We start from the raw sequence: 17,911 nt of genomic DNA on the forward strand, positions 1-17,911 counted from the left end.
TTTTAATCTATACTTTCTATGTCCTTCAGGTGGATGATTAGCAGGGAAATAGTTAAGAAAATACTTTATAGTATATTGTTTAAGCAGCAAGTGATATATTTGGTATGATTTCCAGTAGAGAGTTGTGCACTCACATGGTTAATTAGAAGTTGGGAAAACTAGAGCCCATGACTCACTATTCCTCTGGCTTAAGATCTGGCTGCTGGTTCCAGGGGACTGAGTAAAGTCAGAAGTGGAAGGTGACTCCCAATTGTTACCTGTTGTAACAGGAGAAATCATTGTCTCACTTGTAACTCATAATTCTCTCATCTAAGGAAATGTGCCCTTGGGATCATTAAGATGGTTCCCTGTCTTTCTGTCCTGTAAATCTTGTTGACCTTGGGGCCACTCTTGCTTTTGATGGGTCCAGGATGGGAGGAACCATCATTACAGTAATAACAATAACCAGCATGTGAGTGAGTGTTCATGGCTTATGAAAGTATTCTATTTGCCTTACTTTATTTGGTTTTCCCAACAATGCTATGTTGCAGATAAGCCAGGTAATATTATGTACCCACCTATTTTACAGATCGAGGCAATGTGTGAGAGACATGGGCAATTTCATGGTATGGTATTGAGGAGCTGAAATTAGGACTGAGGCTCCTGACTTCTAATCCAAGCAGCTACCCTTGTCTAATGACCGACTGAAAATATAGGGAATAGTTCACTACCTGATTTTATGAAAAGGAGGGAGGCTATTTCAAGGAATTAGAATATCACAGAAAAGCCCAAGGAAGGTGAACTCTTCCCAGGCTGAATTCATGCTACATAATTGCAAAGACTCGAGTCCAGTTCTCCATTCTGTTCTTCCATGTTTTTTTGCAGTGTCTGTCCCTTCTGAAAGGAGAAATCTCTGCTTGATTCTCTCCCAGTGAGTTTCTCTGAGGTGAATAATGCTCTTTTAGGATTGGGGAGTAGAGACTAGCCAACAGGCATCCTTACTATGCTGCTGCTGTGCCTGTCATATGTTCCGTGTATCCTCCCCTCCCCAGGTGGCTGATCCTAGTGAGGTGGAATGATAACTCCTTTAATACTTATTCCATCAGCTTCTGAGAAGCTATTAGAGTTCAAATGTGCCCACTGCTCATGACATATAATGCCATTTAATTCCCCTTTACTTTTGATTTGTTGAAGGTTAATGAGTGTTGACTATGGAATCAGACATCCCTGTGTCTGAGACTATACTCAGCTCACCTGTGCGATCAGGCAAGTCGCTCGGCTTCCCTTAAGTCTCATGTTTTTATCTATAAAATGAGATGAATTATAAAACTTTCCCTTTGGAATTGTTGTGAGGACTAACTGGAATAATACTTCTGAAGGGTACAACTCAGTACTTGCTGCTTAGAAGATGCTCATAACTATTGCTAAGAATTTTAATAATTCAGAGTTAGAATATAGAAATGCTCTTCATAAACTTGATAAAATTTATCTTACTGTCTAATTAGAAGGAATGCAGATGACACCACCCTTATGGCAGAAAGTGAAGAGGAACTAAAAAGCCTCTTGATGAAAGTGAAAGAGGAGAGTGAAAAAGTTGGCTTAAAGCTCAACATTCAGAAAACAAAGATCATGGCATCCGGTCCCATCACTTCATGGGAAATAGATGGGGAAACAGTGGAAACAGTGTCAGACTTTATGTTTGGGGGCTCAAAAATCACTGCAGATGGTGACTGCAGCCATGAAATTAAAAGACACATATTCCTTGGAAGAAAAGTTATGACCAACCTAGATAGCATATTCAAGAGCAGAGACATTACTTTGCCGACTAAGGTCCATCTAGTCAAGGCTATGGTTTTTCCAATAGTCATGTATGGATGTGAGAGTTGGACTGTGAAGAAAGCTGAGCACTGAAGAATTGATGCTTTTGAACTGTGGTGTTGGAGAAGACTCTTGAGAGTCCCTTGGACTGCAAGGAGATCCAACCAGTCCCTTCTGAGGGAGATCAGTCCTGGGATTTCTTTGGAAGGAATGATGCTAAAGCTGAAACTCCAGTACTTTGACCACCTCATGTGAAGTGTTGACTCATTGGAAAAGACTCTGATGCTTGGAGGGATTGAGGGCAGGAGGAGAAGGGGACGACCGAGGATGAGATGGCTGGATGGCATCACGGACTCGATGGACGTGAGTCTGAGTGAACTCTGGGAGATGGTGATGGTCAGGGAGGCCTGGCATGCTGTGATTCACGGGGTCGCAAAGAGTCGGACACAACTGAGCGACTGAACTGAACTGATACAGCATTTTTCCAACAAACATCCATATAGTCAAAGCTATGGTTTTTCCAGCAATCATGTACAGATGTGAGATCTGGGCCATTAAGAAGACTGAGCACCAAAGAGTTGATGCTTTTCAATTGTGGTGATGGAGAAGACTCTCAAGAGTCCCTTGAAGATCATGGAGATTAACCAGTCAATCCTAAAGGAAATCAACCCTGAATATACATTAGAAGGACTGATGCTGAAACTTCAATATTTGGCTACCTAGTTTTGAAGAGCTGACTCACTAAAGAAGACCCTGATGCTGCGAAAGACTGAGGGCAGGAGGAGAAGGGAGGAACAGAGAGTGAGATGGTTAGACGGCATCCCTGACTCAATGGACATGAGTTTGAGCAAACCCTGGGAGACAGCAAAAGACAGGGAATCCTGGTGTGCTGCAATTCTTGGGTCACAAAGAGAGTTGGATACAGCTTAGAGACTGAACAATAGCAACATTTACACACAGCTTTTTCTTCCTGCCTCCTCCCTCACTCCCTCCCTCCCCCCTTTCTTTCTATAGACTGAAAGAAAGGCCCAGTATGAGAGCTGTGAGTTAAGTTCTGTTGGGGCAAATGAGGACTAGAGCCTGGGAGACAGGATTTCTGATAGCTATGAGAAACTGCTCCAAAGAGGAACTTCTGCCTGACTTACAGTTTTGTTCTTTTATCTCTAAAAAAAGTTCAGTGTCTTGTTAGGGGATAAGGTAAGTGTCATACATGATTTTAGTGAAGGGGGCACCTGCAGTCATGCACACATTTTGGCAAACGTTTGCTGCTAGTCATGAGCAAATTTGCCATTAATGAGTTTAGTGCTTTTCTGGATATGAAGGGATGTAATAACTGGGCTCATAAAATCTTCTTCTGCAAATATCTAACGATCTGAAGACCTGCCCTGCCAGTTTTTCCAAGAGTACAGAAACCAATACTATGGCACCAGCTTTTGAGAAGAGTTCTATTTTGAGGCCAGCTGGCAAGGAGACATGGGGAGGGCTCAAATCTGTGTCTTTGATTTGAGATTCGGTCAAACATTATGAGTTGGTGGAGGATGTATTAGTTGGCAGAAATGTTGGTGAAGCAGGTTTCAATTAGTGGATTTTGTAACTTGTCCATTTATGATGGGATATGGTTGAAGCTTCAACATGGGATCTTCTAGGATGGAGAACCCTTCACTTCTAAAAGGATTCTGGCATTCAAATTCCAGTCATGTCCTGATCCTTTGGTTCACTGGAGGTGGTATGGAGACTTAGTTTTGGGGTGTTATTTGAGGTCAAAAATTCTTCCCTTGTGCCTACTTTGGCTGCCTGGGGCTGAAGCTGAGGGAGGGACAATACAAGGTGGGGCAGGGTTCTTGGAGGAGGGCCAATGCTGGTAGTCTGTTGTCAATCACCAGGTTGCAGATTGCAGCTTTATTCCAAGAGCAATGGGAATCCATTGAAGAATTTCAGGTAGGACTGTAACATAACTCTCATGAGTCATTTAGTTTAAATGGAAGTCTGCCCAGTTAAGCCATCTTTATGCATGTGGCCAGTGAGCAGAGGGCAGACATGATCCATAGGATTGATCATCTGAATTCGAACGCCATGCTCAGTGATCTGGGAAATTGTGAAAGTAATAGGCCTTCATGTCTTCCTCTGGGAAGTTTATTGAACAAGCGGTTAAAAAAACTTCAACTGAGTAAATTTGAAGACTTCATTGGCTTTATTCAATGACTTATATGAATCAAGCAGTATCCCAGTTATTAAGCAGAAGGGAGTTCTGAGGGGTTGTGCAAATGGAAGGTTTTTGTAGGAAGAAAGGAAAGGCAAGGAAGCCATCAGCAAAGTATATTTGGGGTAGACACCTTTTTTTTATGAGGGGGGAGGGATTACAAGGGTTTTATCATGCAGATATATATATATAATATATATATATATATATATATATAATCTTTCTCTGGGCCAGGGGCAGGAATGGAGAAGGGGTAAAATGCAACAGATTATCACCACACTGCCTACCCCAAAATTCCAGACTAGTTGATTAAGATTGTATTTCTGGGGAAGGCTTTAAGTGGAATTCTGTCAGGTATTATAGAGGTTTGGTATCATGGGCTTTAGCACAAGTGATACTTTTGGGGCCTGTGGTTTTTCTCTTTAGCACCAGCACATCTGGATTATATTTCTGGATGTGTGCAGTAAGCCTCCTTCCAGAGGGCTCCGTACTTCTTCAGGGCCCTGCAAAGAGGAGCAGACAAAATCATGAGTAGGTGAGATTCGGGTCAAAGGAGCTACTTCATGGAACATTTGCTCTTTTACTTAATACTTTACAACGCTGTCATTTTCAGCTATATCTGAAAGGCCTCTTTCTATCTTGCCCGGTGGAGGGAGTCAAATACACTCTGACTTATGTTTTAGAAGGTGAGTTCACATTTTCTATATGGAGGAGATTGAGATTTTCTTTTGTTGTATGCTTTTCTGTACCCCAAAGCATCATTTCCCTTTTCTCCAGTATTAAAAGAAAAAGCTCTGCTGAATCTCTATAAGATAAATCATATAACCAGAAACCAACTCATCCTGTACCCACCTACCTCACCTACTTTATAAAGGGAAATATTTTTCTAGGCTCTGGTGATACAGGAGTGAATAGGAGTGATGAGAGTCTTGTCCACCTGGAATTCCTGGTCTGCACTGGGAGACACGTATTACCCAATATGCTATTGAATCATGATTGTGATAAAGGTCAGACATGAAGAGAACCAAGCATTTCTCTTCTTCTCTACAGGTGTAGTCTTGGGGGCAAGGGAGGACTGAGATGAAGAAAAGACCTTTCAGGTGAGCTTTGGAGAGTGAATGGAACTTGAGAAGGTGACAGGAGGTGGGTGGCAAGTTGGAAGATATTCGGTAGAAGAAAAGGTGACCAAGGATGGGTCATGGCAAGGGGAAGGGAGTTATGTGGCAACTGTAGGGAGGTCAGATATCTGGAGGGCAGGAAAGGAGGAGGGCAATGGTAGAAAGTGAAGATGGATCACTCTTCAGGGATCTGATATGACTAGGTCTAGCCTTGCTGCATTATTTATTCATATTAATAGGATACTGTTTTTCTTTTTCCTAATCTTAAAAAAAAATTGTAACCAAGGTTTTGGCAGTTAATTTGACAAGCACAGGATCCTCCAGAGAACTGTGAATGCTTCAGGATGAGTATGGATTCTCAGTTCCTGTAGGAAGAGTCACGCCTGCCTGTCCCATCAGACCCTGCAAGCATCTTAGTTTGCAACCCTGGACCAGATAATTTGAGAGTCCCTCCCACTGGTTAAGTTCTAAAGCATGTCAAGGCTCTGTGGGTGATACAAAGACAAATAATGCAGAACCCTGGTTTATAAGAAGCTTGAAATTTAGTAGGGCATCAAGGTATTTTCGCTAAGAAGTACCCAGAAGGCAGCAGGTAAATGGTAGGAATGACTGTTATCATTTCTGTGTTAGTGTTGTTCCGTACTGAGCCTCATGTCCATGCTGGGCACGTGGATGCTCCTTAATAAATAGCTATTGGCTGAATGATTCATAAAGCAGTGAAGAGTCTGGTGACCAACAGTGAAGGGAAATGAGAGCTGTGGGTTGAGGGACTGTTATTACCTGAGAATATCTCCAAATGCCTTCAACATGGGCTTATTCACATATGGTAGTCCATGCTTGGCACACAGTGACTTCACCAGAGGTGCCACCTTGTGATAATTATGGCGTGGCATTGTGGGAAATAGACTAGGGAAACAGAGAAAGGAGATATAAAACTTCTCAGACCTAAGGAGAAACCCAAAGTTCCCTTTCCCCTTTTACAAAATAAAATGGTATCAGCCACACAGACCCAACCTTGACCTTGCACAATACATTTGTTCTGGGAAATTAAACTTGCTGCCAGACTCATCTTATCCCTTAAACCTCTACAAGCCTTGTGGGTGGCAGATGTTTAGGAAGAACTAAGAGAATATGTTTTAGCTCCATCAACTTGTTATTTTTGGCCTGATCCAATGAAAGTAAATCATTTAGAACTTTCTACCATTTAGAACTACCTAGAGAACTGGAAATACTGAACCGCCCACCCTGCCCCTGCTAATCTCTGTCTTAGTCTCTCTTTCTACCTTCCTAGCAAGAATAGATTAATGTTTATTAAGTAATGGGAAATAGCTAAAAGTCCCAGGAAAGGAATAAGAAGTGAGGAGAGATGGACTTTTTAATCCCAAGTTTTCATCAGTCTCCCGGATGATCGTCTTGGATGGAAATCTCTCCTTTAATGAAACTGTGAGTAAGAATCTTTTTGTTTTGTTTTGCTGAAATTTTCAAGCCCTAATATGAGAGATAGAATGAAAAAAATTCCTTGAACAAATAAAGGTCTTGTTCTTTTTTTGACTATCATAGACTCACATGGTTAGACAAAGAGAATGTGGAAAGCCTTTCCCCTGACACTCTGGGGAAATTGACTCTCAGTGCTTTAACTTGCATCAAGGTGTGAACTACCCATTTCCTCTCTGTAACTGACCCATTGGCAAAGTATTTCCAAATACCATGTATAAATTGCAGCAGGGACTCCACTTCATTAATTATTTTGTAAACTTGGCTCTAAAGACACAGATAAATAAATATTTGAATTATAGCATAGTTAAGTGTGAACCCAAGTTGGTTACTCAAGTGTCCTGATTTTTCTGAGGTTTTGCCAACAAAGAAAATGCAAAGACATCACCATTTCCTAAGCCCATAGGAATCTGGAAACTGAGTCACTGATACTTTTCCAAGATTTCACTCCATTTACTTGCAATTGTGACACTTCTTCATTTCTTTCTTCCCTTATCTATCATTGTCATTAATTGAAAAATAGCATCCTTTAGAGAATCCTGGTTCATTTTTTTCCCTAAGATTGCGAGTCTACTGCTCCTCTCTGGACTCTATGGAGGGCGGTTATTAGTGACAGCCCTTGCCTTTTATCATAAACTATTTCTCTTACTCACTGGTGCTCAATTTGGAAGTTCAAGTGCCCAGTGAACCAGTCATTGAAAAAGGAATGTTCAACATTACAGGTGGCCAAGACCTGCAAAGAAAAAGCTTACATTAGATATAAATGAACCCGTATCAAACAAGATATTTAGTTATTCTTTTGTTTATCCATCATTCAACAAGTGCTGATTGAGTACGTATTTTATGTAACAAACCATGTGGGATAAAAATAAGTCCCAGGTCTCAGGGACCTTACAATTATAAAGGAAATAGGCATTTTGCTAAGAAGTATTGATAAGGCAATAGATATGAAGAAGTGAATAGGATCTGAGAGGACTAAGTCACTATCAGCCCTCAAAATCAGAAGACTAAGGTATCATGAGTAAGGACTTTGGCAGATGGAAGCGGGATTGTAGGACTTGTAGAAATTGTTGGAGTTTGAATATTATTACCACAGAATAGACTTAAAGGACTTCTAAATGGGGGATAAAGCATGCAAGGGCTTAAATCAAGAGTTTTGTGCATAGAAATACATTTATTAATATATACAAGTAGCTTCCTTTTTAATCTAATGTATTATATTTTGTACAAAGTTCATAGGATTCTTCAGACTACTTAGAATGCTTATGAATGTGACTTTTATTCAGTGCCTTTCTAAGATTTAATTCTTGTTAGGGTTGTTGCCATTTTAAATGGTATTTTTGCAGCTGCTTTATGTCAGGGTTCCTTGAGTGTACTTTAGAGCACCTTGGGGTCCCTAAGACACTTTCAGGGGATCTTCAAGGTCAAAATGATCCCCATAATACTTCTGAGACAGTATTTGCCTTTTTAAATTCTCATTCATGCACGCTTATAGCATGGTTTTTTCCAGAGGCTGTTAAACATGGGATGATGTAATCACCCTGATGTTAACCTTTATTGGCTTTATTGTGTTATTTTAAAATTAATTAATAGATGTTTAAAAGCTCTCAGTTTCAATTTCAAATACAGTAAGTATCAGTGGATATAACCTCCAGCAACGAAAGCTCTTTTATGTTCTCAATAAGTTTTAAGAGTGGTTTCTTGACCAAAAAGATTGAGAATCACTACTGTGTGGAATGTCCACTGAATTTGCAAATGAGCATGGAGAAGGAAGCAGTATGATGATTGGATTCTCCAGTTAATCATGGCATAGCCAGTGTCAGGCTTAGGAGGCAGTGGTATTCTGCATGGGTCATGAATCTTTTAATCGTTAACAGCATGCTTGCTGAGAATACTGAGTCTCCTCTCTGGGCCCCACTATCTGTACAATGAAATGAGGGGGAATCCAGGGTTCTCCCTTCTGTTATTCTAGGAGTGTGAGATTCATTGAAAGATCGTATCATATTGAGGCAGGTTTAGTATACCTTGCCTGTAAAGTGCCGCCCAGTAAATGTTTCAATTCTGCATCACAGCTACGCAGTTCTGCTGTTTTAGAATGAAAACTATCATAGAGAATACGTAATGTATGAGTGTGGCTGTGTTCCAATAAAACTTAAAAAAATAAAATAAAAACTGGGCTAGATTGTCCCTTGGACTGTAGTTTATTAAGCCTTGGTTAAAAGCCAAGGTTCTGAAATCAAACTGCTGAGGTTTTAAACCTGCTTCTGGGGAATTTCCACTGGTCCACTGGTTAAGACTGTGTGCTCAACACAGGTTTGATCCCTGGTAGGAGAACTAAGACCCTGCCTGCCGCACAGTGTGGCCAAATTAATAAACAAAACCTGCTTCTGCCACTTAGCTGTGTGATCTTGCACAAGTTGTGCAGCTTCTTCATACCTCAATGTTATCATCTGCAAAGTGGGAATATTCCGAGCATGTAGGTACATGTAGCTACATCTCATGTAGCTACATGCAAAACAGTTGACAGTGCCTGGCCCCTGGCAAGCCTCCAATAAACATTATTTGAGGTAAGCAGACAGTAATCTTAGTGCTTTGGTGGATGTTTTCCCGGAACAGCATTATTACCTGAGAGCTGAACCAGTCCCGGTTCTCCTCTTTGCTTATTTTCATTGGTATGTGGCTCATCTGGGTAACATAAGCAACCCAGACACTTTCCAAAAACCTTTAAGAGAATAGGAAGATATGATCATTCCTTGGGGAGTCTAAGTTCTAGTCACTGGGCTTGCGTAACCACGGGCAGATCTGGCTGAGCAGTAGAGGAAATGGCAGTGGCTCAAAGGCTCCATCATGTGGTGGTGGTTTGTTCTTCATCTTTGCAGACCTTTTATATCTAAAGATGGCATACTAGGCATGCAGTCACACTACCTGTCTTGCAGCCTACTGGACCAGAGCAGTGTCCCCAGTGTTTTCTGTAGGCATTGGTGCCAGGCTCAGAAGATACCTAGATAACTGAAGGTCAGGCTTCCCTGCTGGCCCAGTGGTCAAGATTCCATCTGCCAATGCAGGAGATCCAGGTTTGATTCCTGGGTTGGGAAGATCCCCTGGACAAAGAAATGGCAACCAACTCCGGTATTCTTGCCTGTGAAATCCCCAGAGCAGAGGAGCCTGGCAGGCTACAATCCATGGGGTCACAAAAGAGTCAGACATGATTTAGCGACTAAAGCAACAACAAATTAAAGATATATGCAAAGTGATTAACAGCTTGGCTGTTGTCGTCAGATAGAACTGAGTACAAGCTCTGATTTGGCACTGCCACTGGCCCTTATTTGCTCTTGAGTGAGGGATTTAATTTCTCTGAACTTTAGTTCTCTTATCAGAAAAATGAAATTGATACTATCTACATTGCCTGGTTGTGCATTTTTGATTACATCCAATAAGATAATGCATGTAAAGTGAATGAAGTTGCTCAGTTGTGTCTGACTCTTTGCGACCCCATTGACAGTAGCCCATCAGCACTTCCATCCATGGAATTTTCCAGGCAAGAATACTGGAGTAGGTTGCCATTTCCTTCTCCAGGGGTTCTTCCTGAAGCACGGATTGACCCAGGTCTCCCACAGTACAGGCAGGCGCTTTACTGTCTGAGCCACCAGGGAAGCCCACAACGTAAAGCCTTTAGCAAATTGCCTGATGCATAGTAGCTACCGTTATTTTATTAATAGCAATGCAAATGAATGAGGAGGGAATACATTGGGAAGTTGAAGAGGGTTATTCAGTTTAAAGTCATTTTGATTTGGGGAAAATCTGTAGTTGTAAAATAAATTTAAAAAGATTGGCCTCCTGTTCTCTTTGGTAAGAATTATGATGTCCAGCTCTATTACAGTTTGAAGGACTTGGTGATCAGGTAGAATACAGTTGACCTTTGAGAAACATGCAGGTCCACTTAAAGATGGATATTTTAAAGAAAACACACACTACTAAAAGATTAGTGGTTGCTTGAGTCCACAGTTGTGGAACCACATATGTGGATAGATGACTATGGGGCTTGGATATCTTTGGATTTTGGTAACTGAGGTGGGTCCAGGAACTAATCCTCCTCAGATGCTGAGGGACTACTATACTGTAATTGGGAATTAATCACATGGGAAAACAGGCAAGACTGGGCAAATGCAGTTTCCCAGAAACTCATTCAACTATTTCAGCTGTTTTATCCCACATTTTCTTGAAGTGTCTCAGCTACAAGAATGCAGTCTGGTGTCATAAACTGCAAACCTTTGCTAATCATAAATAGATCAAGTAAGAAAGGTAAGAGGATCATCCAGGAAATAAGTGTAGGATAATATTATTGTTTTCTTACTTGGCTGAATATATGAGCACCATGGTTCTGAAGATTCCGTAGAAAGGACCGAATGTGATGAAATAGCGGATATAAAAGCTGATGGCCCAGGCAATGTCCTGCAGAAAGAAGTGCTTGAAAGTTAAGCTAGTGAAAATAAAACTGGTTAAGTCTTATATCCTTATACTCAAGGAAGCTGCGTCTGGAAAGGATCAAGCATTTACCCTTCCCCTTTTCTACCAGCCTGATCTAGCTCTAGAGAAGGAATCGAGTTACTCACCTCCCAGTGCCTTCTGCGGCACATCTCTAGAATAGACCCCCGGTTGAAATATACTGGTGTGACAAAGGGGGAAACTGAAAAAAAAGAAGAAGAAGAAGAAAAAAAAAAAACAACAACAAGAAGATAGTGAACACATGAGCAGATTGATCCCTAGTGGGAGGTGATCTCCTAACATGCTGCCCCTGGAGTATTGGCCCTGAGAAGGATGCAAGGTGGAGATCCACAACCACATCCTGGATTCTGCTGGGCTTTCAGAGTCTCTGAGGGTGAACCGGGACTTCGGTTCAAGCTCCCTTAAGGAGACTAGGGAAGCTTTGAAGATCTGAGTCATTCCATGAAGGCATCCTGGAAGGGCTTCTGCTGTGAGCTTTCAAGTTTTCTCAAGGTCCCTGGAATCCTTCGAGTCTTCACGATCCTTCATGTTGGGCCCTGTCACAATATGTTGAGGTGGCAGATACAGAGCATACCTGCATCTCCCCCAGGACCAGTGAAGTTGCCTGGAGCAGGTAGGAGTCATATGGAGACCCTTCAGATTTTGACAACTCTCTTCTTAATCAAAATTTAGTCAGATTCTCTGAGTCCCCATCCTAACTAGGCTTCAAACGTGACCCATAGATTTTCAGAGTCTGCCAACTGTCAGCACAAATGATTTTCTCCACCCTATACACTAAGAAACTCACACAAATGCTAGAAATAGTTTCTAAGAACAATTCAAGGTCGTGCTCCTGGGATGTCACTGACACCTTAAAGTCCCTGCCTGAGAAAGTTCAAGACAGTCTAAAGAACTTACTGCTTGTTCAGTAGGCTTCTGACATCCTTTATTTCAATCGTTTGTTAGAAAACTTACAATTATAAAATTCTTAATCTGTCCCTCTGAGATGGATCTTCTCTGACCCAGAAATGTTTTTCTCAAGGACTTGGGAGTTATCCCTTTGAAATACAATCTTTGAAGATTGGGCTCTGTCCTGCAGCCTCTGGGAGGGTAGGAGTTTGACTTTGATAAGCACCAGTGAGAAGCCACGGGTGGCTTAACCACATGACCAGCTTCCCCTCCCTTTATCCTCTTTCCCTGATTTCCATTAGCATGTCCCAGTGTTTTAAAAGTCTCCCACCTTTCATTTCTGGAGAGTTGAGCTCAGCCTATACTGAATTAGCTTTCCCTACTACAGGAATCTGCATGAAAGCTGTCTCGCCACCTTTATGAAGTGTCAAGCCTCATCTCTCTCTGACAGGTTGAGTACGACTCATTTGTACCTGTCATACTACGTTGAAGACATTTGAAAGAAAATGACAGAATGAAACAGCTCCTGAGGATGATGTGGTTTGTAAGCTGGGCATTCTGCAGCGAGCTACAGTATTCATCCATTCCTCATAAGCTAAGGCTGTATTGGTTTACTACACACAGGAGGAGAGCTCAGATAAGAGACTCCAACAGTTTTTTCTTATGTGACTATACGTCTGTCTGGGCTGGAAGAGTTCCCTTTCAAACTGGGGCACCAATGTCCTCCACACCCTTTTTGGTCATGAAAGGGAATAACTGCATTAGGAGAAATCCTCAGAATTCTAGCCCTGGAAGAGGCTGCAGTGGTGGTTGAGCCTCGTGTCTCACAAAATGGACTTACAGGCTATCCCGGTCAGGCACGAGACAGATGACCCTTGGTGGCCAATGTTTGGGCAAGCCAGATCATCTGTAACAGTTTCTGAATCTTAACACTGTTGGCATTTTAGGGTCAGATAATTCTTTATTGTTCAGGGCTGTTCTGTGTACTATAAGACATTTCATAACATCCCTGGCTTCTGCCCCATGGGTGTCAATACCATTCTTCCCTCTTTGTTGCAATAATCAAAAAAGTATCTATACGGTGTCAAACGTCCCACTGGGGGCAGCAATGTTCTTAGTTGAGAACCACTGATCTATAGGAAATGTTTGGAATCTTTCCTAATTTGGGTTTCTTTTCCAAATGAGTAAGCGTGTGTCAGATGAGCATATTTTGGGGTCCTAAACTTTTCTTCGTGAGCAATCATGAGTTTGACTTGGTTAAGAGCAAAACACTTTTGCTTCTAATATTTATATTGTTATTAGCATTATTCAGCTAGTCTATTTTCTCTCAAGCCTAGAACATATCCCGACCTGTCTTATTAAATGTGTGCGTGTGTGTGTGTGTGTATGTGTGTGTGTATCTGTCCACTAAAATACCTTCTACAGCTGTATGTAAGCTGTGGGAACAGTCAACTTTCTTCCACACAGAAGCTCTACAACTGACTTTTATTCATGAGACTCTGCTTTTCCTGGCACCTACTGTCAGTGCTTGAGCGTTCTTTTCCTATTTTTCCTCCCTATCCATATACCACTGTCCTTTTCTTCTTGATAAGTATTGCCTTTAGTTTATCCAGGATGAGAGTCACAGACACCAGACCCCTTGATTGGCATCCTGCCTCCCATCCATCTTGGACCATCACCTTCCCTGTACAGTAGCCAGAGTGATGAGATGCCCATTAAGAATGCTTAATCACTCTTATGTTTTCCTCTTCCGATTCCACCCCAGTAAGTCTGAAATAAAACAGGCTGCTTTTCTGAGGCACAAGGCCTGGGATCGTCTCTCTGTGGGAGCATTTCAGTCATGCCTTCGGCTCGACAGCTGTTTGCTTCCAGGAAACGGGGTGATAAGGATTGTGGCTCTCTGGTGACTCACGCAGGCAGAAGATCAGGTGCTGCTTCTCGTAGTCGAAGAATTTGATTCTGTTCTTGCCATACTGAGTGGAGAGAGAATAGAATGCAAGTAAGAACAATATAGACTTCTGTTACTATACTCAAGGTTGTGTGTGTGCGTGTGCGTGTGCATGTGTGTGTCTGTATGTGTGTGTGTGCATATGTGTGTGTGTCTGTGTGCATGCATGTGCGTCTGTGTGTGTGCGTGTGTGTCTCTCTGTGTGTGTGTGTGTGTGTGTGTAGAATCTCTATGGAAAGGGCCATCTGGTCAGAGTTCATTTACTGTCAAAGTGAAGGCACTGAGGAACCACAACTGAAGGGGAAGGAAATATTGTGGTGCTTTTTTCTTTATTTAAATGTGGGCAATTCTTGCAGGGATGGTTTATTCCATTTGCAGATGACACCACCCTTATGGCAGAAAGTGAAGAGGAGCTAAAAAGCCTCTTGATGAAAGTGAAAGAGAAGAGCGAAAAAGTTGGCTTAAAGCTCAACATTCAGAAAACAAAGATCATGGAGTCTGGTCCGATCACTTCATGGGAAATAGATGGGGAAACAATGGAAACAGTGTCAGACTTTATATTTTGGGCTCCAAAATCACTGCAGATGGTGACTGCAGCCATGAAATTAAAAGACGCTTACTCCTTGGGAGAAAAGTTATGACCAACTTAGATAGCATATTCAAAAGCAGAGACATTACTTTGCCGACTAAGGTCCGTCTAGTCAAGGCTATGGTTTTTCCTGTGGTCATGTATGGATGTGAGAGTTGGACTGTGAAGAAGGCTGAGCACCGAAGAATTGATGCTTTTGAACTGTGGTGTTGGAGAAGACTCTTGAGAGTCCCTTGGATTGCAAGGAAATCCAACCAGTCCATTCTGAAAGAGATCAGCCGTGGGTGTTCTTTGGAAGGAATGATGCTAAAGCTGAAGCTCCAGTACTTTGGCCACCTCATGCGAAGAGTTGACTCGTTGGAAAAGACTCTGATGCTGGGAGGGGTTGGGGGCAGGAGGAGAAGGGGACGACTGAGGATGAGATGGCTGGATGGCATCGCAGACTCGATGGACGTGAGTCTGAGTGAACTCCGGGAGTTGGTGATGGACAGGGAGGCCTGGCGTGCTGCGATTTATGGGGTCACAAAGAGTCAGACACGACTGAGTGACTGAACTGAAGTGAACTGATTGTTTATTATTATTCTCATGGGAGCCATTTTAAAATTTTTGTCCTGGTGTAAATAGAACGGTGATGGAGGACAAATATTTCTGATTAGTTTTCAAGGTCTTCTTCAACCTATGTGCTTAGAATTCTGTTTGAAGCTCAGTCTGCTTGTATCCATTCATCCATTTAACAGATATTTGTTGAATAGTTACATTATAAAACGCATAGTCATAACTCTGGTATCTACTTCATCTTGCATCCTTTAATTCCATCATGGATCTCATGCTGTGGTTTACTCATTTTAAGGCTTGATAATATATAAACTTACCACTGGGAATTTGAGTCATTTCCTAGGAGTCTTCTTAGTTAATTTAGTCTGTGCCCAAATGCACAAAGGCAGCAAATATCTTGAGAGGAGGCATAGAAGTAATGGTTTAACTCTATAACCTAAGAGACACTTGATAAACGTTTAGTTGAAGGAATTAATGAATAAATGATAATTCAAACCCCCTCCATAATTTTACCCTATGTTCCTTTACAACACTGTGAGCCGTGTTTAATTTTTTGCTCTTCCCATTCTTTTGCCACCTTCCCTTCTATATATTTCTTCTGTTATTTAGATATTAGACTTGACCCTTGGTTCTCTTACTATCATAAATAAAAATAAATGTCATGGTGATAAAGTAATGATAGTTATTTGCAGTTACTCCCAAGCTTCTGGATATTTAAGTGGTAGGAAACTTGGAAGACGGAGTTGGTGGAGAATTTTGGAGAGTTGGCAAATGTAGGTGAAGGATTGATTTATGAGTATGGTTCCAAAGGAGAAGTCTAACTTTTCCAGAGAATGAGCACAGGACCTGGGCCTAGAGGATTTAAATAATACTTGTTAAAGAAATGAACGTTTGAAGAAAGTGGTGGAAAGACTGACAGTAAAATGGGAAGAACAGAAACGTCTAAGGCTTATCAGGATTAGTTGTGCTGCAAAACAGCTGAATTTAGAGATTAACTGATTGTAAGTAATGTGGTGTGCATTGGCTTTGAAATTACAGTAAATAGAAACCTAAGCCTCAAGGGATATGTCTCTTAAAGGATGGAGAAGTGATGATGTCTCCATCCTCTGTGAAGAGGCAGCATGTGAACTGGATACAGTTATACAGAAAGGACTTCTGGAGGGGGCCAGGCTGCCTCATGAACTCCAGTGAGACAAATCTTCATTGCTGTGAGGGAATGAGGAGAGAATTCAAAGTGTTATAAGTTTAGTGATCAGCCGAGGAGTTCACAGGGATTCCCTGGTGCTCAGACTGTAAAGTCTGCGTGCAATGTGGGAGACCCAGGTTTGATCCCTGGAGAAGGAAATGACAACCTACTCCAGTATTCTTGCTTGGAAAATCCCATGGGTGGAGGAGCATGGGGGGGCTACAGTCCATAGGGTCACAAAGAGTCAGACAGGACTGAATGACTTCACTTGAGGTGTTTGCAAACTTCAGAGAGCTCTGACTTGTTTGTGGAGTCATTGTGAAGAACAACTGACTGAAGAATGCAGTCAAGGTTTCTTTCTTTCTTTTATTTTCTTTATATCTTGGCAGGAGACTTTTCCCTAATTGGAAGAAGGTTGTCTTCCCAAACTGGGAAAACCTATTTTGAGAAAGTTGCACAATTCTGGTTACGACAAAGTCCACACAGCAAGTGACCAAGCTACACTCCTTTGTTTTTAGAAAGCTCCTAAATTCTTCCAGAAGGAAGCAGAGCCTCTTCCTAAGCACGTAATTCTCAGGATCCATCATTTCTTCTCAAGGAAAGAGATACCTTTCTGTGGTTATCCTTCTGCCTTCTATCTTGAAAGCAGACTCTAAAAATCTTGGTAATAATCCTTACATGCTGGTGTTTAAGCAGAGGTTTAAGAAAGTCAACAGCTGAGACATCCTGGAGTTTGCCTTCCTTTTTCTTTTCCTTAAGAAATCTGAGTTAGAGGCGAGGTCCTGTGTATTATGAGGCATTTGAGCTGAGTTTCATGTATAAATGAACCAAAACGAACCTAAACTAAAAATAACAGCTTAGTTTCCTCCAACAGCTAGAATTAGTTGACATAACTAGATATATAGATGTTTCATGATTTAGCACTTGTTGAATGTACTGCCATGCCTTCTATGTGATTTAGCCTGAATGACTTTTAAGATCATGAAGTCATTCCTTCCACATTTTCTTCTTTTCTTACCACACCAGATTCACTTATTTAAAATCTATATCCTGCAGATGAATGGATAAGAAAGCCGTGGTACATATATACAATGGAGTATTACTCAGCCATTAAAAAGAATACATTTGAATCAGTTCTAATGAGATGGATGAAACTGGAGCCTATTATGCAGAGTGAAGCAAGCCAGAAAGAAAAACACCAATACAGTATACTAACACATATATATGGAATTTAGAAAGATGGTAATGATAACCCTGTATGTGAGACAGCAAAAGAGACACAGATGTATAGAACAGTCTTTTGGACTCTGTGGGAGAGGGTGAGGATGAGATGATTTGGGAGAATGGCATTAAAACATGTATAATATCACATATGAAACGAATCGCCAGTCCAGGTTTGATGCATGATACTGGATGCTTGGGGCTGGTGCACAGGGACGACTCAGAGGGATGGTATGGGGAGGGAGGTGGGAGGGGGTTTCAGGATGGGGAACATGTGTATACTTGTGGCAGATTCATGTTGATGTATGGCAAAACCAAAACAATATTGTAAAGTAATTAACCTCTTTTAAGTCCAGAGATGTAGATTGTAATTTATTTTTTATATAAAATTTGTAATTATATTTATTGC

The 17,911-nt window shown here is 41.5% G+C and overlaps 1 protein-coding gene and 1 pseudogene across 1 annotated transcript; both read right to left on the reverse strand.

Annotated features, from left to right (window-relative positions):
• Positions 1–4,226: 4,226 nt before the first annotated feature.
• LOC102178266 (fatty acid desaturase 2-like protein FADS2P1) lies at positions 4,227–11,308 on the reverse strand. Its single transcript, XM_018044758.1, has 6 exons — positions 11,223–11,308; positions 10,964–11,061; positions 9,235–9,331; positions 7,263–7,342; positions 5,896–6,021; positions 4,227–4,500 (listed from the first exon to the last, which is right to left on the reverse strand). The coding sequence occupies exons 1-6, from the start codon at positions 11,244–11,246 to the stop codon at positions 4,440–4,442; spliced, it is 486 nt and encodes a 161-aa protein (XP_017900247.1). The 5' UTR covers positions 11,247–11,308; the 3' UTR covers positions 4,227–4,439.
• Positions 11,309–13,301: 1,993 nt separating this feature from the next.
• On the reverse strand, positions 13,302–13,976 carry LOC108634683 (annotated as a pseudogene).
• Positions 13,977–17,911: the final 3,935 nt, after the last annotated feature.

Source organism: Capra hircus, unplaced genomic scaffold (genome assembly GCF_001704415.2).
Source record: "Capra hircus breed San Clemente unplaced genomic scaffold, ASM170441v1, whole genome shotgun sequence".
NCBI classification, from domain to species: domain Eukaryota; kingdom Metazoa; phylum Chordata; class Mammalia; order Artiodactyla; family Bovidae; genus Capra; species Capra hircus.